General features: G+C 37.1%; 1 protein-coding gene across 1 annotated transcript; it reads left to right on the top strand.

The window, feature by feature from the left end:
• Positions 1-5,744: 5,744 nt before the first annotated feature.
• On the top strand, positions 5,745-13,165 carry LOC127447256 (SLIT and NTRK-like protein 5). Its single transcript, XM_051709018.1, has 2 exons — positions 5,745-5,886; positions 10,538-13,165. Exon 2 carries the CDS (start codon positions 10,538-10,540, stop codon positions 13,163-13,165), a length of 2,628 nt encoding a protein of 875 aa, XP_051564978.1. The 5' UTR covers positions 5,745-5,886.
• Positions 13,166-23,713: the final 10,548 nt, after the last annotated feature.

The following is a 23,713-nucleotide window of genomic DNA, read 5'->3' as shown; positions in this document are numbered from 1 at the left end:
ACCATGACTTGCACTATACATAAGTAATATTGTCATTATATTCATGATGTTAGTCAGAGGGGAACTGACCCCCACAGTGAGTCTGGTTTCTCTCAAGGTTATTTTTCTCCATTAACCAACATCTTATGAAGTTTTGTGTTTCTTCCCACAGTCGCCTTCAGCTTGCTCACTGGGGCTTTAAATACAATTATTATTTAATTAATTATTATACACAGTTTAGTCATATTTAATCAAATTACACAATCATGACTCCAAGACTTTATAGATATTACAGTTTCATTTTCTGTTAAAGCATGATTTTCTGTAAAGCTGCTTTGAAACGATGTGTGTTGTGAAAGGCGCTATACAAATAAAAATGACTTGACATTTATGTATGTGAAATTTACCTAATAAAATTATAAAATTAATTAAATATGCCTTAATTTTAACTAGAGGTCGACTGATAGTGGATTTTGCCGATACCGATAACTAAGTTGGTGAGATATGCCGATAACCGATTAATCGGCCGATAGTTTTAAAACTGATTTATAATATGTCAAAAAACATTTGATTTCTTTACTATGGCGAGCAAAGACAAAGACTGGGATTCTGAATAAAATCCCAGATGCAGTTTTTTGTTCAACCAAAATCCCAATAATAACCAGAAAAAAGATTTGATGCATAGCATGATACTTTTAAGTATAAACAAGCCCGAAACACACTGGAGACTCTTATTTTGAAATGCCAAAATTATAAAGAAAATATCGGCAACTATCGACAGATTTTTGCCGATAACTGATAGTTTCAAAAAGCAACTATTGGCTCTGAATTATCGGTAAAACCGATATATCGGTCTAGCTCTATTTTTAACACTGTTTTCATTCGTACTTCAAATAACCAAAAATCACATTTTTCAAAGAGTAAAACAAAGTCCAGAAGTATTTGATCAATAATAAGCCTATACACATTTTTCCGCAACCTTTTCAAATAACTACAATGCCAGAAAACAGTAACGCACCTACACATTTCTGAGCGGGTATGCAAAACTAAATTTTGTGCCCCATGTATCTGTCGAGCGAAGGGGGAGGGGGTGATGCCATTCATTAAAAGCATGGGGTGGGGGGGGGTTTGGGGTGTTGGAGGGGTTGGAGGTTGGGGGGGGGGGGGGGTGATGTTAGAGGGGTCAAGGAGTCCGATTGCACCACCTTTAGTGAGCCGCTAGTGCCCCACTTTACATGTCGCCCCTATGCGTTGCATACCTTGCATATATTATTTTTGCGCCTCTGCCAGAAAAGGTGGGGCGCAGTTTCCAGTTGCAAAAAACAGTTTACATCAATGTCCTTTTTAAACTAACAAAGTGTGTTTAATTTGTGTATTATCCTCAAATACTTTGTTTCTAACAAAAGACCTTTGAGGTAATAACCTAACATTTTCCCAATTAAGGTCACTAAAACACTTGGTCCAACAGCAGTAAACTTGTTACTTGTTTTTGAGGGGAATTTTTCCATCACGTAAATAAAGTAAACACTGCCACCAAGCGTTTAAAAAGGAGCTACAGTGGGGTTATTTAATGTGGACCAATTTTGTGAACAGTTTTGATTCTGTATCGCTGGAAAAAGAGCAAACAATAGTGCATACAGAAGAGAGACATTTACAGCAATACAATCTGCATCGTCTTGTATGTGCAAACTCCATATCTTTGTTATTAAGTAATAAATGTTTGTCAAAGTTTACTTTTCCACTGTTTTCCCACTATTTATAGATTATATATAACATATACAACAGTTGAATATATATATATATATATATATATATATATATATATATATATATATATATATATATATATATATATATATCTTTAAATGATTTTGCACTCTGCACTTTGTTTTTAAAAATTGTATTTTTGTCTGACAGTACTGGACATTAAAGGTACCTTTATTCTGTGTTGTATGCAGATTCAACAGTCTAATATAATTCTTGAGTGCTTTATTCAGCCAACAGGGGGCGCTCACGGATCCCATAAACATTTCTGATAATGCCATTAGCTTTATTTTTAAACAGATGTCAAATTAATATACTGACAGAATGAGATGTCCTGCTGTCATTTATTTAGTAGATACTGGATGAGGAGGAGGAGAAGAGGACTGGAAGAGGCAATGTTGCTGCCGTCTCTCATTGTTTTTGCAGGCATGACCCAATTTAGGAACAAAAGAAGAACACCTAGTCAACATTTCAGTAGTGGAGCCACAAATTAGATGTGATTTATGTCAAAATAAAAGACTATTAGAAGCTTGAAAATGCAGTATATCTTAAAAACACATTCTCTACAATGAACTTGAGCAATCCAGATAATCTTAAATATGAGAAAAACTAAATGGCCTAATTGTTACAATCTTTCAGATACAAGTTATGCATTAAAAGATGCTTGGAGAGAAACACCCTTTCACCATTAATTAGACACATTATCTTCCAAGCTGCAGATCCCCAACTTTTACTTTTCACTAATATGCACTTTGACAAACAAGCCTAAAGCCCATTGTCACATCCTTAAGCATAGCACATCTTCACTGATTGGCTTTGAAGCTGATTGGAGCTGAGTGTTTAGTGGGTTTGGACCTAATGACCAACAAGTATGACTCACCTCTCATTTTCAAATCTCCATTGTGTGGAGCAGCTGGGAAACATTGTTCTCTGAAGTGTTAGAAACGTAAATGTGTCATAGAAGACTTGCCAAGATACTCATTCTGTCAGACCTAGCCTCCGATAGATTGCCTACTGTTCATTCACTGACCATCTCTGATGCATATTATGCACAAAGATGGCAAGCACTGGCTGAAGTTGACAGTTGAAATCTGATTGGCTGGATGCTATTCTTTCATCCATTCAGTCGTGTCCGACTCTCGGCGACTTTATAGGCAAGCATTCTCCATGCTATCCTGTTGAGCACTGCATCTCTCAATTGCTTGATGTTCATACTGGTACTTGCTGACTAGCATCCCCATCTGTCTGCACTCGCTTACAGTAGTGAAGTCTGTACTCAGAGGCGGAGGGTGCCATTTGGGACAGGGCCGAAATCGGTTTCAAGTGGAAAGTCTGACTTCAAGTGGCATTCAATTGCACTTTTCCTAGTAGGAAGTTGGAAATTCCGAATTTCCGAGTTTTTTTTTTTTTCCAAGTGCCACCCATCCCGTATTTAAAAGATGAAATGATGCATCCAGTGTCGAATCAATACGGGACACAATTTGACCTGTATTTAAGCAGGTCCAGATCGGTAATTTAACATTAAGTAGGAAATTTGACCTATGGTGGGTAAGGGACTGTCTGAAAATGTCAGCACCCCCTCCCCTATATTTTACAACTTTTAAAAGTGGGTAAGGGGCTGTCTGAAAAGTCCACACATTGTGCTAAAATGTGTTAAAATTGTGGAGGGTGTGGTAAGGGACCATCTGAAAATGTCAGCACCCCTTCCCCTACATTTTACAACTTTAAAAGGGGGTAAGGGACCATCTGAAAAGTCCACACATTGTGCTAAAACATGCTAAAACTTTGGAAGGTGTGGTAAGGGACCGTCTGAAAATGTCAGCACCCACTTCCCTACATTTTACAACTTTAAAAGGGGGTAAGGGACCATCTGAAAAGTCCACAAATTGTGCTAAAACATGCTAAAACTGTGGAGGGTGTGGTAAGGGACCATCTTAAAAGGTCAGCACCCACGCCCCTACATTTTACAACTTTAAAAGGGGGTAAGGGACCATCTGAAAAGTCCACACATTGTGCTAAAACTGTGGAGGGTGTGGTAAGGGACCGTCTGAAAATATCAGCACCCCCTCCCCTATATTTTACAACTTTAAAAGTGGCAACCCTAATGGAATGCAGCATTTGAAAGTGAAAGCGGAGATTTATGGTAAAAAAGGACTTAAATATATTTATCTGTTTCTCACCCACACCTATCATATCACTTCTGAAGACTGGATTAAACCACTGGAGTTGTATGGATTACTTTTATGCTGCCTTTATGTGTTTTTTGGAGCTTCAAAGATCTGTCCAGACAGGACTGTAAGCAAAAACAAAGTATAGGAGGGAAAGAACAACCACGTGACAGTGACAACAGGTGGTGAGAGTGATCGCTGTTATGTTGCACAGATGTGAAGAACCACATATGGTTCTGCAGCAGCACAAACCCCTAATACTCAAGGGATCTAAAAACAAAAACATAAAAGAATGTATATCAGCAGCCCACACAAGTGTGACATGATGTGCAAGTAAACAAGATATGCTGCCGAGATGCTTCCATGAAGCTACCATACCATACTGCAGTATAAAGTAGGTATATTGTGCATAGTATAGTATGCAAATGTTTTGTATTCATAGAATTCCCCAATGACCTACTACATTTGCTAAAATGTGCACTGTACAACAGAACACACTGCATGCACTGGACTTGAACTTCCATTTCCATCTCATTACATCTCATTCTTGAATTATTCTTTGATCAGACTGCCAAATGTTAAAACATTTTCCCACAAAATTAGATTAGAATTGCAAAATAATGGTTTTATTTCCAACTGGATGCCACTCTTTGAATTAAACATGCAATGTGATGAGGTAGATGTAGCAATCTACTGTTATTGTTACATAACACACTCTTGTTTCATGTACTATTTTTTAAATAGTAGGCATTATAAAGTATATACAGCACTGTATTCACAAAGTAGTACTTTAGAATATAGCATATCTCAACAAGAAATATACCAAACGTTGTTATGAGCATGATTCTTGATGCTTTATCCCTCTGTCCACATCCATGCAGTCAAATCAGAAGCTCGTGCATGACAAGGGTGAAACTGCAAATACCATGGTATGAATGGTATGACTTTTTCAAAGGAATCAGCACAGCAGTTGTGTGTGTGTGTGTGTGTGTGTTTGCTTTGCAGTTTAAAAAGTACATTTAAGTTAGATGAGATAGAACTTTATTGATCCCCTGGAGTGGAATGGAGGCATTGCAGCATTAACCCTTTGATGCATGAATTGTTAAATCACAAAATAATGTAATTTTTTTTTCAAAACAAGAATAGATTCACTCCCAATCTTTTGTTCTTTTCAAAATATTAAAAGGTTTTTAACGAGTTACACATCTGTCCACTGCAATAGATGATGAATAAATATTCCAGAGACACCGTGTACATCACCACTTTCATCAGACATGTTGAACTTGTGTTGTCATAAATAAATAACAACGCAATGGCACATAAAGAGTACAGTTGTATAGAATTGTGTAAGAGTCAAAAGTAATCACCCATGATGGTTTGGATGTCACATGACACTAAACGGGCTGTCCACTGTTGTAGCAGCACTAGAAATAAAAAAAGTAGAGAATGTAGTGGAATCATAAAATGCTGCATATTGAAAATCTAATATATTTGGCCATTTATGAACTTATAATTAAAATTATAGATTATTTATGTACACATTTAAATCACACTGCAATTTGGGAAATATATGTTATGACTTATGTCAGTGAAAATCATATATGAATAGCTATATAAATGTCATATAATGTGCAATAAGTTACAAAAAGTACAATTTGAAGTAAGCAGTAGCCTATTATAAATCTTCATTTTAATAAATGTAATTTCATTTGATTTGATGCATCAGCATCAGCATCAGCATCATATGGCAGTCTGTTTTGGTCCTCCCCCCACCCCTCCTCCTACATTTGTGGGATGTAGCTTTTGCGAGTCATCGTCATGTTACTGTAGTCACAGGAATGGTTGCCTGTCGGAACATACATCATTTCACTGCGATCTGGGACACTCGAATTAAAATTTATATACATCAAAAGCGTAACTGGAAGAGATAAATCTTTCCAGATGAGAGACTCATTTTGCTCTGCGGTCCAAGCGGGTAAGCTTAATAACATTTACATTAATTGTTTGTCAATAGTCTCGACCTATTTGAAATGGACCGAGCGTAATTACGCGGCGGTACGCGAAGTTATGCGCAAACTTATCCCTGTTAGTGGTAGTGAATGGACTGTCATACTGTGTAGATGGATGTCAGACAACCGCAGAAGTGGCATAGATAAGCATCTATAACGACTAATGTATCACTGAACTGTATACAAGATAATATGCAAATGAAATGCACAATTAATTCGTGTTTCGTGTGTCCATTCGTGTGCACATTTGCAGTGTGTTTGCGTGAGAGAGAGAGAGAGAGAGAGAGAGAGAGAGAGAGAGAGAGAGAGAGAGAGAGAGAGAGAGACGTTCAACGTCTTTCAACTTTTTTTCCATGCATGAATCAACCCAGTCAAGAGGCGAACCGAACGCATAGTGATTCGTAGTACAATTTAATCTGAATTATTTACTGCAATATATATGCAAATGCATATCCTCCTTTGGGTCTGGGAGTGTGAGGTAATTTTGGAGTATTACTCTAAAGAAACAGCTTTTGTCTCATATATTCCGCCCCAGATGTCATGATGGATATCTTATTGTTTTGTGTTTATTGTGCATTTAGTAGGGCCTGTAGCATTTAATGTGTGTGTTTACATTTTTAGGTTGTTTGCTCATCTGCAATGTGTCTATAAGACGTTTCCTCTCTGATGTCAATAAGACGTTTAGCAGATGTCTTTGAGACGTTTATGATAGAGAATGTTTGTAAGTCTGATCCTTTTCAGATGTTTTGCAGATGTTAATTAACTTGAAATGCTTTTCAGATGAGATGCTCTTAAACAGATATCTCTGAGATGTACTATCTGGGGTGGCTCTCAAATGGTTTTGCTTCTGGATCCAGATTTTACATTGGACATCGTGTGGTGACCCAGCACAGTACCAAATTTTTTTATTATACAAAAGTTATCAAAAATCTCCTTAATATATTAATACGATAAACTGCATAGCTCCAACAATATGCAAAAATAATAAAAATAACATAGGCGGAATGGTACGGAGAGGGACAGGGAGGGAATTCTTTTTCTGAAATAGTTTGCGTTCCCTCACAATAAAGTTCTGCATTCACTCACAATATGTTTTGTGTTCCCTCGCAATAAGTTTTGCGTTCCCTCGCAATAAGTTTTGCATTCCTCGCAATAAGTTTCACATTCCTTCGCAATAAGTTTCACGTTCCTTTGCAATACGTTTCACGTTCCCTCGCAATAAGTTTTGCGTTCCTTCGCAATAAGTTACGAGTTCCTTCGCAATAAGTTATGCGTTCCCTCGCAATAAGTTTCACGTTCCCTCGCAATAAGTTTCACGTTCCTTCGTAATAAGTTTCGCGTTCCCTCGCAATAAGTTTCATGTCTGTTTCAATAAGTTTCACGTTCCTTCGCAATAAGTTACGAGTTCCTTCGCAATAAGTTATGTGTTCCCTCGCAATAAGTTTCGCGTTCCCTCGCAATAAGTTTTGCGTTCCTTCGTAATAAGTTTCGCGTTCCCTCGCAATAAGTTTCATGTCTGTTTCAATAAGTTTCGCGTTCCTTCGCAATAAGTTTCGTGTTCCCTCGCAATAAGTTTCACGTTCCCTCGCAATAAGTTTCATGTCTGTTTCAATAAGTTTCGCGTTCCTTCGCAATAAGTTTCGTGTTCCCTCGCAATAAGTTTCACGTTCCCTCGCAATAAGTTTCGCGTTCCTTCGCAATAAGTTATGCATTCCCTCGCAATAAGTTTCACGTTCCCTCGCAATAAGTTCCGCGTTCCCTCACAATAAGTTTCACGTCCGTTTCAATAAGTTTCGCGTTCCTTCGCAATAAGTTTCGCGTTCCCTCGCAATAAGTTATGCGTTGCCTCGCAATAAGTTATGCGTTCCCTCGCAATAAGTTTCACGTTCCTTCACAATAAGTTTCGCGTTCCTTCGCAATAAGTTCCGCATTCCCTCGCAATAAGTTCCGCGTTCCCTCTCAATAAGTTTCATGTCCGTTTCAATAAGTTTCACGTTCCTTCGCAATAAGTTTCTCGTTCCCTCGCAATAAGTTATGCATTCCCTCGCAATAAGTTATGCGTTCCCTCGCAATAAGTTTCGCGTTCCTTCACAATAAGTTTCACGTTCCTTCGCAATAAGTTTTGCGTTCCCTCGCAATAAGTTCTTCGTGCCCTCGCAATAAATTTACCATGATTTTACTAAAATAACCATATTTGAACCTTGATTTTCATAGTAAAACCATAGTACTAATACAGGAAAACAAAAACTATGGCAATAAAAATCCTTAAAAACCCTAAAAAAGCATGGTTACTCAACTTACTTTTCATAGTTACTACAATATAACTATAGTGCATGGTTTCTATCAAAAACAAAAAACCTTAGCCTAAAACAATCATGGTTACTACAATATTACTACAGTACTACATTTACTATAATATAACTTTTGATTATAAAAATCATATGATGAAATGTACATTAACCAAAATTAATATGCTGTAAAACTATTATTCATTTTTAGTTCATGTTCACTAATGTTGTTTACTAATGTTAACAAATGTAACCTTATTTTAAAGAGTTACCACTATATTACTATAGTAAATCCAAAGGTAATCTATGGTTTTTGCATAGTAAAACCATGATAAATTTTTTTGATTTTTATTACCATAGTTTTCATGTTCCTGTATTATCACTATGGTTTCACTATGGATATCATGGTTAAAATATGGTTACTGAGGTAAAACCATGGTACATTTATTGTGAGGGCACGCAAAACTTATATGAAGGAATGCAAAACTACGTTTTGGCACGTAAATCTAGTTCAGGAAAAGAAATTCCCGCCCTGTCCTCTAAGGGGACAGGTATTCTCTGTAGAATGGGAATACTGACAAGTGTCTCTTTAATTTCGATGGTTTTATGCCCTCTGCTGCCACCAATTAAATGTGCAAAACACAAAGTGATTGACACAAATTGTGTTTATCTTTGCAATTGAAACTGTATTTAAATGTAGCCTGGGCCAGTATTTGATATGTATCAGTATCTGGTATTTTCTTTTAACTTGTGTTGTTTTGTGTATGGTTTTTAAAGATGAGGGAATGTCACACAACCTGTCCATCAGTTAAATTTGGCAAGCTGCAACCAAGTGAAACAGGAGCTCAATTTGACACACAGCCTTTGATGTCAACAACAAAAAAACTGGGATATTCTTGACTGAAAAATTGCGTCAACATGATCAAAGTCGGCATGTTGTTTTCAAAAGTTCCAGTACAGTAGGATCAGCCACATTATTCCGACTCACTAACAAGCACCAATCCTATCAGACTTTTTTGAATCAACTCCAATATGTTTCCCTTGGGTGGTACAGTTTATAAAATATGCATTCCTCTTCAGTGTATTACAGCCTGTACAGCTGAAAACAACTCACAACCCTCCACTGACATTTCACCTGGAATAGCTGCAGGCAGAGCTCCAAAAAGGGGCGGGAGCTCCAAACCGCCAGCAAAGATACAGTATATCGTGTCACTAACCTAACACTTTCCCTAACCCTAACCGTGCATAGAAGTGATGACCCCTTTTGGAGTTGGCGCAACCCTCTTTTGGATAATCCCACCCCCTTCTGTAGAAACCCCACCCTCTTTTGGAGATTCCACCCCCATTTGGAGATCTCCAGCCTGCAGCTATACCTACTTGGAAAAATGGAGCTCACGTCTGCCCATACGCCCAACAATAACTTACCACTTTGGCCATTTGGGGCAGCGTTTCGAATTTCGGTAAGCACAGACCGATTTTAGCTTAATAAGTCAATCTACTGTTTCCGATTTCACTGTGAGATCAGTCTGATTGCATACACTAAAATATAGAGTAATACATGAGAGTGTACGCAACTAAGTTACACCACATGACATTTTTTAAAGTCATGAAATCCATGTTTTTGTAGAAAATGCTATAAATGTTTTTCAAAAATGTGTGAAACAAACATGGGCATAAAGATTACATTTCTACGAACTTGACCTGTTTTAAAGATTGCTAATTTTTATCACCTCAGTCAACCTTATTTGTCAGTGACCCTAATATTACGATGAACTGCATAGCCCCAACAATATGCTACAATATTTTAAAAAATGACATCGGTTTTATGGGAAAATTGACATTCTCTTTCAGTGGTTTCATGTTCTAAGCAGCCAATAATTCATAGCAAAAAACACATTATGATCAGCACAAACCATGTTTTTCCTCATTGCAAGTGAAACCTTATTTATTTGGCATTTATCAGTATCTGGTAATTATTTTTATTTTTTTTATCTAGTGTAGTTTTGTGTATGGTTTCTTTGGAATGAGGGTGTGCCATGCAATCTGTCTATGGTGGCACCTGTCAAATTTGGACCTTCTACCAAAGAGTTCAATTGGACACACAGCCTTTGATATCAGCAACGAAAGATTTGGGAAACGTTTTCTCCTCCCTTTTATTTTGCTATCCTAACTATGCATGAACATATGGTTCGTTGCATTAGGTGCTCTCTGTGAACAGACCTGTGACCCATTTATGGATCGCGGCCCTTCAGTTGAGAACCACTGGAGCAGAACAAACAAAAATGCATTCATTAATTTGCATACTTGCTTTTTTCCCCTCTCTCTTTAGATGACAGCACACCTCTCTGCTCAACGCCCATCCATCTTCATAAACATGCATATGTTGATACTGGCCATTTCATCGTTTGCCACGTTTTTCAGCCTAATTGAGATGTTCGACATTTATGGGGATGTATGTAGAGACCTGTGTCTTTGTGAAGAAAGAGATGGGATTTTCACAGCCAGCTGTGAAAACCGAGGAATTCACAGTCTGTCGGAGGTAACACCTTTACACTTCACTGCCTATCATCTTCTGCTCACAGGGAATCTGTTAAAGAAAGTCTCTTTAAATGATTTTTCTCATTATGAAGGACTCATTATTTTACATTTAGGAAACAATGATATATCAGAAATTGAAGCTGGTGCATTTAATGGACTCCAGGGATTAAAAAGACTCCACTTAAACAATAACAAACTTGAAGCTCTAAAGGACGATACATTCCTTGGACTTGAGAGCTTGGAGTACCTACAGATAGACTACAATTATATTAGCCACATTGAGCCAAAAACCTTGAACATATTACATCATTTAGAGGTGCTCATCCTGAATGACAATTTGCTATCTGCTCTGCCCTACAACATTTTTCAGTTTGTTCCCTTAACTCATCTTGACCTGAGGGGAAATCAGCTCAAAATTCTTCCCTATAATGGCCTTTTGGAACATCTGAGTCACATTGTTGAGTTACAGCTTGAAGAAAATCCATGGAATTGTTCTTGTGAGCTCATTCCTCTCAAAGCATGGCTCGAGAGTATATCCTACACAGCGTTAGTTGGAGATGTGGTTTGCGAAACACCTTTTCGCCTGCATGGGCGAGACCTCGATGAGATCTCCAAACAGGAACTGTGTCCTCGGAGAGCCATCGCGGAATATGAAATGCAAGCAGAACCAGCTCATAGCAGCGAGATTCTCTACAAAACCACACCAGCAACGGCGATGGCAGCCTTTGCATCCTCAAACATCTTGCGCTCCACAAGACCAACAAAAAGCAGCCGTTCATCAGGGAAGCTCCGCGTCAAACCCACTTCTCGTGCATCCTCCGGCAAACCACAGAATTATGGCCCGATGTTGGCCTACCAGACGAAATCTTCAGTTCCCGTAGACTGTCCCAGTGCATGCACTTGCAATCTCCAAATCTCAGACCTCGGTTTAAACGTTAACTGTCAAGAGCGAAAAATCGAGAGCATTTCAGATCTCGATCCCAAACCGTACAACCCGAAAAAGATGTATCTCACTGGTAATTACATCTCCGCTGTGCACAATTCAGACTTCAGTGGAGCTATGGGATTAGACTTGCTTCACTTAGGCAACAATCGCATAGCCATCATTCATGACCGAACCTTTGGGCAACTAATACATCTGAGAAGGCTCTACCTAAACGGAAACTTAATAGAGCGACTCACTGAGGATATGTTCTATGGACTACAAAGCCTGCAGTTTCTCTATCTGGAATATAATGTCATTCGTGAGATAGCGGTGGGCACCTTTCAGCAAGCTCCTAACCTTCAATTGCTTTTTCTCAACAATAACCTCCTCAAGACTCTACCAGTGGGGATCTTTGATGGATTAAGTCTAGCTCGATTAAATCTGCGCAGCAACCACTTTCGTACTCTACCAGTTGGCGGTGTGTTAGAAGAGCTAACGTCACTAGTGCAAATAGATCTGTTTGAGAACCCCTGGGATTGCTCATGTGTTGTTGTGGAGATGAAGAACTGGTTGGAACAGCTTAGTGCTGGCACTGTGGTGAACACCGTCATTTGCGAATCTCCGTTGAGACTCTCAGGAGAGGATATGAGGTATATTCGTTCTTCTCATCTCTGCCCAGAAATTTCAAATGTGCAGTCTTCCAAAGTACCACCCTCTGAGGAATCCTTTCCTGGCAGTACTATCACCTTAGAAACAGCCTTGGATTATGACACACAATATCCTGCAGTCCCCCTCTCAGTTCTTATACTCACCTTACTGCTCATTTTTATAATATCCGTGTTTGTTGCTGCAGGGCTTTTTGTTGTCATAATGAAACGCCGCAAAAAGTCTGAACGCTTGGCTTCACTGACCACCAATGCAAGCTCCTTCAACACAATCTACAAAGACAGGGCAACTCTGAAGTCTAGAACATCCGCAGGCCACGTCTATGAGTACATTCCACCCGCAGTGGAGGGCGTCACAAAAAACACCCCCTACGGTGCTAGCACGGCAAATTCAATTGAGCATTACAGAGACTTTGAAGAGCTTAACAAAGCTTTGGCGTGTAACTTGGATGAAGAGGTGGGGAGCAATGCAAAAAGCTCGGAGTTCAGTGCAGGCACACCGGATGGGCTCAACAGACACTCCCCTCTTTTGGATGACAACTATTTTTACCAAGATATCTTGACGAGGGACCAGCAGGCTTCTTGTAGGGGTAATTTACCATGTAAGCATGGCACATATGCTTCAGCTCACTGTGCACCAGACTTTGATCTGAGACATCAATACTTGAATCCAGAAAGGACTCAGCAGACCATGGTGTACTGCTCGACACCAACTACAGTCTACATAGAGCCGAATAGAAGCGAATACTGGGAACTGAAAGCAAAGCTTCACTTTGAACCAGACTATTTGGAAGTTCACGAGAAAAGGACCACCTTCACCCAGTTCTGAAATAAATATTTGTTCTCCTTATATATATATATATATATATATATATATATATATATATATATATATATAGTGGGAACTGGTTGTGAGAAAAGCTTTTTTGTCGAAAGATCATAGGGTGAATCTTACAAAAGCTCATGCCTAGGTCATATTTTACCACAAAATCTAAAGAAAGCCATTAGAAAGCAATTATATGCTTAACGAAAATGAAGCCAGTTTGTACCATTAAGTTTTTTTTTTTTTGGGGTGCATTGTAACATTATTTTCCTGATTAATAATGGGGTAGTTAATTCCAAAATGCAAATCTGTCATTATTTACTCTGCCTCATGTTAGGCAGAATGACAGTCTCAGTCCCTGTATGGAAAAAAAGATCCAATGAAAGTGAATGTTGACTGAGATTCTGCAAAAAATGCAAACAATCTCATTCTCATTAGCGTGTAATTATTATTACAATTGTACTATTTATACATAATAGTAGGATTTCATATATATATATATATATATATATTTTTATTATTTTTATTTTTTATTTTATTTTTTTACAATGAATGGTTACAAAAATAACGTCACAATGCAAACAAATCTTTATAGTCCTATAAACAGGCTTAATTTCATAATGCAAATTACAATTTGTCATCTTTTTTCTTTAGATTTTTTAGGTGAATTTTGACCTGGTCATGTTTTAGTGAAATTTACCCCATATACTCATAGATGTTATGTCTTACATATTCAAAAATATTATAATGAACCTTTTCTAATTGTATCAATATCATCCATTTAATATGTTCTGAAGTTCAAGAATGCTTTCTGTCTGTAAATATTTTAAAAGTGACACTTGTCTTTGACATGTTGTGAGCTCTGTTCACATTAGCCAATATTACAGTTTAATGCATTTCCTCACTTGTGATGAAAGGGACAATCTGTTTGTTATTATTTTTTAATGTACACAATATCTCATAAATCATACTGGTGTACTTACATCATGCAAAAGTCCTGAAAATATTTGTACTTTTTTACACAATTGGTTAAATTATTATTAAGCAGAACATTTTTAACCTTTATATTGACAGTTTAGGCAAGTAAACCAATTACTTTTTAAACTAATTAGCAATGCTGGAAACAGGGTGAAAAGTGTGTTGTTGTTGTTGTTGGTTACACGATAAGGCTTGTTTTGAAAATTGTTTACATGATTTTAATGTGTGCATTGGCTCTGCTCCGAAATCTAGCGATCTGTCTACCTAGACAGCATTTTAGGCCATTTCAAAAGTTTGGTAGCGTGCTTATCAGTTGCGCGGCTCAACTGATAGAGCGTTGCAGTTGTGATGTAAACGACCGGGGTATGAGTCGTGAGGAGCACACGAGTCCACACGTGAGCCCAAAGTGTCGTAGAAACACCACAAAAAGATGTTAATTATGTTTTTGCCTCTCACATTTGCTTTTTCTGACACTGTCTGTTAGGTTTAGGTTTAAGGTTTAGTGTAGGGAGGTTGGTTTTGTTGATTTAAAACTCAATACAGCATTAAACTTTAAAACCTCATCTGTTTGGGAGAACATTTAACTCGCTATTAGCGCCACACAGTGGACATTTCACCTCGGAACTGCCGCAATAGGTGTAAGGAACCACGTAATATAATTCTGTCAATATCATGACACTCATGTCTTTTCTGCCTTCAAAGATAACTTATTTAGGCCAAATTCAGCATAGCATCATTGCATATCCTTTGCAGAGAAAAAAAAATCCTTCCAAGATGGAGAAAGCGAGAGAAATGTTGATTATAAATATATTTCATTTAATACTGAAAAGCATAGATTAAATAGTTCAATCTCATTACAAATGAACTATTTGTGTGCTATATATTTTTATGCTCATTAGAGTATCGCAACATATAAACCCCTTAAACTGGCGGGTCCAAAGGGGATTGCTATATTGCAAAAAAAAAAATAATTACGTTTAAAACGTTAAAGTCCCCGTTTATATAAGTCAGGCATATGAAATATCATTGGAAAGCTTAGAATCTGAACTTTACAGAGATAACCATCACTTCTGCATTTAGGTTACATAAAATAACAAAATAAGGCCTCAATTGTTTTTTCGTAAATCAGCACCCCCTAGAGGTAATGGGATAGAAATATTTATATGAAAATAAAAGTCTTTCACATAGCACATAAATGGACAAGTCATATATCAAATGAAAGCTCTCATTCGCAGGAATGTGAATGTAAAGTTAATTTTGTTGCCCTAATACCACAGTTCAAAATATTGACAAAAGAATCACAAAGTGAAATATGATATCTGTGAGTCATCAAATACAAACATCTCTTTTATGCTCCGATAAGTAGCCAAAAACATTATATCTGCTTTTATTTTAGAAAGTTCTCTAAAACATTAACCATTGTTTAATTGTCTGTGATCTTGCTTGGCTGAATAATCCAATTTTATATCTTAGATGTCCAGAACAAAATATGCCATCCAGAAGGAAAAGCATGCTAAACAAATCATCTGAAATATATGTTTTCAACCACTGATAAAACTTGATATATTATCGCAAAGGGCACTTGAATTGAGCTTCTAGTCCACTCAGAGGCCAATATATTTTATGAAATAACTGAAAATTGGTCTGAATGTCTATGGACAAGCACATCTGTGAGGGCTAAAATGTGTTAGAGCGCCACCTACATTTCAGATCTGTATATTGTGATTTTTCTTTCTGCCATCTAGTGGAATAAAATGAGACTTTTCAAAGTGAGGTACAGTGAACAGAACCAGAATTACATTTAGGACAAAAAAAAAAAAAAAAAAAATCTTGTTTATCATAAGATTATAAACATATTCAATATTATTTATGAATAATTGGAGCCTTTTTTTATTATTTGGGGGGGTTCTCTGAAAAACGTGACCAATTTTTGCAATTAGTCCACAGTATGTTTGAATGGTGAGTTTTTAAATTTGAGTGTGAAAAATTGTGGGCAGCAGCCCAAAAAAGCACCAGAGTTTAAGGGTTTAATGCCAAACTGTTGAAATCAATTGAGAGTATTTGAGTTGCTGCCTATTTTGAGCATCCCAAATAACGTATGAGGTTCCATGATGGTTATGATGCTGCCTTAGAAGGTAGCTGCCTAAGTAGGCAGTAGACCACAACACTGCTCATTAAGTTTTGGAACAGAGCCCTTATCTAAATGGCTTATTCGGTGAAAGCACAAATATATAAACGCTACAACCTACAGGCAGTGTTGGGTGTAATCCATTTACAAAGTAATTACTGTAATCTAATTACTTTTTTAACAAAAAGTAGTGTAATGAATTACATTTTAAATTCTTGTAATCAGATTACAGTTGCTGACTTTCAATTAATTTAATGACTTTTGAGTATATTATAGGGTTATGCTTAATATATGCTCTAATATATTATTTATGTAGAATACATGAATTATGGTGTATGACTTGTGTGAATTGACTTATGAACAAGAAATATAGACATTATTTTGAATTTGTTGAGTGGAAAAGTGATCTTAAAAGTAAAGTAATTTGTAATGTGATTACTTTTTCAACAAAGTAATTAGTAAAGTAATCTGATTACAATTTTAGATAAATAATTAGTGATTTGTAGTGGATTGCTATTTTTTAAGTAACTTACCCAACAGTGCTTACAGGACACAGTTGCTGTGCAATATCATTAACTCCTTTTAAATGTTACTGGCATTTGTCCACCCACGACAGCTAATAAGAAATGCCATGAAAGTGTTGGTGGGAGATGACACTACAGGGATACAGTAAAAGCCAAATATGATGCCCCCTTCCACCTCGCTACTCTACTTTCCTTCAGTTTTCGGAAGTGTGACTCAGTGAGGAAAACAACAATTCCAAGCCTCTACATGAGGGTTTGTTATTCAGCACATGCCAATGAAAATTGCTATGGTCCAGAGAGATTGCTATGCAAAAACAGTAATTTTTCTTCTCCTTTTTTATTTCCTGTATAAAATGTGTAGTTAATGTTGACAGAAAATAGCAATTATTTCATGGTTTTAGAAGTCAGTGTCATGACTGCATTGTCACTATCATTTTGAATATCATTTCTATGTTTTCCTGTGCTAAACATTACTAAACATGTCTATTTTTCCACTGAAATATTGACTCTAGCACACACTGTTATGTTACAATATATATCCTTAAATTAAACTGTAAATTAAATTAAAAGAATTCCAGGACGAGGACAACTCTTTGAAATACGTTCTGAAATACGATCTTATAGGAAAAATTCTCCACTGTCAAGAACTTTTGAGACTGATTATTGTGGAAAGAAAACACTGGAACATCTTGTCAGATACAGCAGGGGTATGCCTCAATTACAGTACAATGACCAGCTGCAGACCAGAGAGTCCAGTAAGTGCAGCAACATCTCAGGCTTCATTCAAAGTCCAAACCAAACATATTGCAAGGGATCGCGAAACTATCGCAAGGGCACGCAAAATTATCGCGAGGGAACAAAACTTTTGCGAGGGAATGCAAAAATGTTGCGAGTTAACGCAAAACTATTGCGAGGGAACGTATAACATATTGCGAGGGAACACAAAACTATTGCGAGGGAACGTATAACATATTGCGAGGGAACGCAAAACTTATTGCGAGGGAACGTATAACATATTGCAAGGGAATGCAAAACTATTGCGAGGGAATGCAAAACTTATTGCGAGGGATCGCGAAACTATCACGAGGGATCGCGAAACTATCGCGAGGGCACGCAAAACTATCGCGAGGAACAAAACTTTTGCGAGGGAACGCATAACATATTGCGAGGGAATGCATAACATATTGCGAAGGAACGCATAACATATTGCGAGGGAACGCATAACATATTGCGAGGGAACGTATAACATATTGCGAAGGAACGCATAACATATTGCGAAGGAACGCATAACATATTGCGAGGGAACGCATAACATATTGCGAGGGAACGCATAACATATTGCGAGGGAACGTATAACATATTGCGAGGGAACGCAAAACTTATTGCGAGGGCACGCAAAACTATCGCGAGGAACAAAACTTTTGCGAGGGAACGCATAACATATTGCGAGGGAATGCATAATATATTGCGAAGGAACGCATAACATATTGCGAGGGAACGCATAACATATTGCGAGGGAACGTATAACATATTGCGAAGGAACGCATAACATATTGCGAAGGAACGCATAACATATTGCGAGGGAACGCATAACATATTGCGAGGGAACGCATAACATATTGCGAAGGAACGCATAACATATTGCGAGGGAATGCATAACATATTGCGAGGGAACGCATAACATATTGCGAAGGAACGCATAACATATTGCGAGGGAATGCATAACATATTGTGAAGGAACGCATAACATATTGCGAGGGAACGCAAAACTATTGCGAGAGATCGCAAAACGTTTTGCGAGAGATTAAGAGGGAACGCAAAACTATTGCGAGGGAACGCAAAAGTTTATAAGAGGGATCGCAAAACTATCATGAGGGCACGCAAAATTATCGTGAGGGAACAAAACTATTGTGAGGGAACGCACAACTATTGTGAGAGCACGCAAAACTGTTGAGAAGGAACACAAAACTATTGAGAGGGCACAAAACTTATTGTGAGGGAATGCAAAACAGTTTCAGAAAAACATTTCCCGCCCTGTCCTCTCAGGGGCTCCGTAGTATTCTGATTCTAAATGGCCTTCAGAAAACATTTTGTCAATCCGACTGTATATTTTTTCTCTTTGCTGTTTAGAATCAGAATGCGATGCTTGATTCGCAAATGAATCACTCATTTGAGTCTGATCTTTTCAATGAATTGTTCAAGGAGTTGGGAAAATGGTCGGCAAAACGATCGTTTGGACGGCTTCCGCTCAGACTAAATGTTTCGGAGAATTTTTTGGTGCTGTAAAACAGTTATCGGAATTAGAACACAGAATCAGTGGCGTGCACAAAAGGGGGGCAGCAGGGGTTTGAGCCCCAGCCCAAATTTAAAGGTGCCCTTTTGGTCATCCAGAAAAAGGGGGGAAATCTAATAAAACATAAAATAATTTACTAAAATAAAAATCTGTTCAGCAGATCAGACGAGTAACTGGTCGTATGGAACAAATCCAATTTATGCACTGTACTGCAAGTTCATCAAAAAACAATTCTTGATTGATACTGCATTTCTGACATTGCACACATAGACAGTTTTATTCATTACAATTGGGGTAGTCATATCGCTTTCAGTGTAGATAGAAATTAAATATGTCTTTTACTGAATACTGCCATAAACTGAAGGAGCTGTCTGATTCAGCCAAAACCAGTTTACATTTTGTTCAAACTAATTAGCCGTTAGACTCACTTTGAAAAAAGTACCATAGTATAAGCAGTTTTTAAACATGTAAGCTGTCATGATAAGCATTCAGAACCATGGTATTACAAGCTTGGTACCATCATTGTACCATGGTTCTGCCGTTTTACTGCTGTAAGGTCCTACATTTCCAGAATATAGTCAAAAACACTGTTATACTATTACTATAGAAAGTGTCAGTTCTGTAAAGAGGATGATGAGGTCAGAGAGGAAGTAGCAGAGATGAGTGAAAGTGAAGAGTAATGAGTAATATTTTCATTGTACTCCAAGGTACTTTAAAAAAACAAAAACAAATAGTAAACATGTAAAAATGGTTTTACTACGGCACATGTTAAAAACATAGCATTACCATGGACCATGTCTAAAAAACATTGTAATACCATGGTACTTATTGTGAGAAAGATGACAGAATAGGTAATTTGTGATTAAGGAAATAGTGTAAACATTAGGATATTTATATAATAAAAGAATAAAGCTGAAATCACGTAAAAGCAAAGAAAATATTTAAAAATACAATTCTGTGCAAAGGTTTTAGGCACTTGTGAAAAATTTTAATGACATAAATAGTTTATCACTTAATGTCGTACAAAGTCCAGTAAACAGAAAAAAAGCTAAATCAGTGTTTGGTGTGACCACCTTTGCATTTAAAACAGCCCCAATTCTCCTCGGTACACCTGGACACAGTTTGTCTTGGTTGTTGGCAGATAGGATGTTCAAGCTTCTTGGAGAATTCACCACAGTTCTTCTATCTGTTTCAGCTGTCTCAATTGCTTCTGTCTCTTTATATAATCTCAGACTGACACGATGTTCAGTGGGGGGCTTGTGGGGGCCATGCCATCTGTTGCAGGGCTCCCTGTTCTTCTATTCTAATCTTTTCTATTTGCAAAAGTAATGTTTGGGAGTTTAACATTTATATTTCCTATTGACACACTAAAGCTGAAGATATAAATAACCATCTTAAGACAAATGCTTTTGTGAAACATCTTATGTGCCTAAAACTTTTGCACAGTACTGTATATATAATAATAATTATTATTATTATTTAATGAGCAGTACTTATATATATATATATATATATACACTTAAAGGAATATTCCAGGTTCCATACAAGTTTAGCTCAATTGACAGCATTTGTGGCATAATATTGATTACCACAAAAATGTATTTAATTTCATCCCTCCTTTTCTTTAAAAAAGCAAAAATCTGGGTTCCAGTGAGACTCTTACAATGGAAGTGAATGGGACCAATTTTTGTATTTTTAAAAGGCATAAATGTGAAGATTATTATTTTATAAAAGCACTTACAATAATTCTTCTGTTAAAACTTATTATTTGAGCTTTGAAGTTGTTTAAAACATAATTTGTACAGTCATTTTAGGGTTTGTTGACTACATCATCATGGCAACAAAGTTGTAAAATTGGATATAACTTTACACAGATGTGGTTATTAAGTGCGTTTATCACATTAAAATCATGTTAACACACATATTGTTTACATCTTGTGTCTATACTTTTGAAACAGTATTTATTTATTTATTTTTCCCCTTTTTCTCCCAATTTGGAATGCCCAATTCCCAATGTGCTTTTAAGTCCATGTGGTCGCGTAGTGATTCACCTCAATCCGGGTGGCGGAGGACGAATCTCAGCTGCCTCTGCGTCTGAGACCGTCAACCCGCGCATCTTATCACGTGGCTTGTTGAGCGCGTTGCCACGGAGACATAGCGCATGTGGAGGCTTCACGCCATCCACCGCATCAACCACGCTCAACTCACCACGTGCCCCACTGAGAACGAACCACATTATAGCGACCACGAGGAGGTTACCCCATGTGACTCTACCCTCCCTAGCAACCGGGACAATTTGGTTGCTTAGAAGACTTGGTTGGAGTCACTCAGCACGCCCTGGGATTCGAACTAGTGAACTCCAGGTGTGGTAGCCAGCGTATTTGACCAATGAGCTACCCAGGCCCCCGAAACAGTGAGTATTTTAACATTTACGGATTGAACCCCATTCACTTTCATTGTAAGGGTCTCACTGGAGCACAGAGTTTTGCTTTTTTTAAATAAAGGGAGGGACGAAATTAAATTTATTTTTGTGGTAATCAATATTATGCCACAAATGCTGTTGATTGAGCTTAATTTGTATTGAACCCAGAATATTCCTTTAAAAAAAATAAGTTGTACTGCTGGTAAAGACATTTTCCAACCAAACGAGCATCGAAACACTAACATTCGGCCTACATGCATTACCGTGTGTTTGTGGACATGCATCTGAGATTACCATGTAAATAACATGGTATTTATCAAAATACACATAAAAGATACTTTTATGAAATGCAGTTGTAAAAAACCTCAACTAGAGACGCTTTGTAGCCCATATAGTTATATTAGTATTTCACCCAAAAAAATAAAATAAAAAAATAATTCTCTAATTTCATGCTCCATTACTTTTGATTGTTTTTGAACAATTCTCCAATAGACCCCCCTTTTAAGTTGTCATCATTAGTTTTGTAGCGCTTTTCACAACACATCATTTCAAAGCAGCTTTACTTTTAACCCCTGATGTTTTCAAATCCTAGAAATACTCCTGATTTACACTCATGTGGCGTTCACTAGTGTGTGTGAGAGCAGTATCAGAAACAGCATATGCATGAATGTTTAAATACACTTATCTGATGTGATGCATATTTAAGAAAACTCAAAATGTCAGTTAACTTTCATTTTCATTTAATGAAAGTTAAATAACTTTTTTTTTTTTTTTTTACAGGAAAATGCATGTTAAGTGTGGGTTTAGTAACTAATGGCATCTCAGTTGGCGGCAGTGACTGTACAAGGACATTTTTCAGATTCATTGGTTGAAGGCCATTTTCTTTTCAAAACTTGCTTACAGGCATTCATGTACTGTGGCAGTATTGTATTATCTGCTCACTTCAGGGCATGCCTTAATAATTTAAGAGCAAAAACATGAGTTCTTTGACGTAGTCGTTCAAAAATGTGAAATTTCTTCTTTATCATCTATCTTTCTTTAATGCACTGAACATTCTTCAGCTAGTTGTGTCTATCATCCAGTGAATCTGTCCTTGTGCTCTTTCCTTGAAACCATTCTTGTTTAGTGTTTTCTGATGGATTTAAAAATGGTCGTTTGCAAGTGAAATTGCCAGTGAAACTCATAATGGGGTTTTATGTAACCAGGAAACAGAGAGTAACGGAATACATGTAACGGAATTACGTATTTAAAATACAAAATATGAGTAACAGTATTCCACTACAGTTACAATTGAAATCATTGGTAATTAGAATACAGTTACATTCAAAAAGTATTTAGATTACTGAAGAGATTTCTTTGCATTTTATTGTCATTTGTTTCATTTAATATTTAGTCCTTTCAGATGGAAAACATTTATACATATAAATGATGTGATCCAAAGTGCATTTGAACAGCGGTGAAACACTTTCTTATGATGTGTTACATTCATACGAGCAGACAGAGAAGTACGTTTGAAGTAAGTTTGGAGCAGAAGAAATAGAAATAAACCTTGTGTAAATTGTCAGCTTTACGCTAAGATAAAATTATATTTCTAGCCATTTTACATGCACATGTTACCAGGCATGATCATATTTTGTTTTATTTAATCAAGAAAATCCATGTTAGATCATATTTAGGATTCCTCTGGTAGGAGGAAACCTATTTTTTTTTTTTGTTAGTATTCTTCTTATTATTATTCCTGTAGCTCTAAATTGCCCAATAACTCAAGATCTCCTTGGTACAAAGTTTTGAAATTTGGTACATTTATACTACAGGCCACAAGTAACTACCACACCAAAAATGGCCCACGTGAGCCTATATTTTGCGCTACAGGCCACGTCCCAATTTGTCAATTTTCAAAGTGATGCCATTTCCACCCCATAAGTCCCACATTTCTGAAACCTGGTATATATGCCTCATTTCTCATGAGGAACAAAAAAGCCTCTAGAACCCATGAAGTCCACCATGATGGATTTTCCTGTACAATACAAATTTGTCCAAAACTACACAAATCTACTCCTCCTGAACCATAGCTCCAATTGACTTGAAACTCGGTATGTATGTGTAGGATACATGTCTTTCAATTCGATATTTAGCAAAAATGAATACAATACAAAATGGCTGAAAGGTGTGCATTTATGTAAATGTCCACATTGTCTCAATATCCATA

The sequence above is a fragment of the Myxocyprinus asiaticus genome, chromosome 10 (genome assembly GCF_019703515.2).
Source record: "Myxocyprinus asiaticus isolate MX2 ecotype Aquarium Trade chromosome 10, UBuf_Myxa_2, whole genome shotgun sequence".
Classification (NCBI taxonomy): domain Eukaryota; kingdom Metazoa; phylum Chordata; class Actinopteri; order Cypriniformes; family Catostomidae; genus Myxocyprinus; species Myxocyprinus asiaticus.
This window is presented reverse-complemented; position numbering and strand designations above follow the sequence as displayed.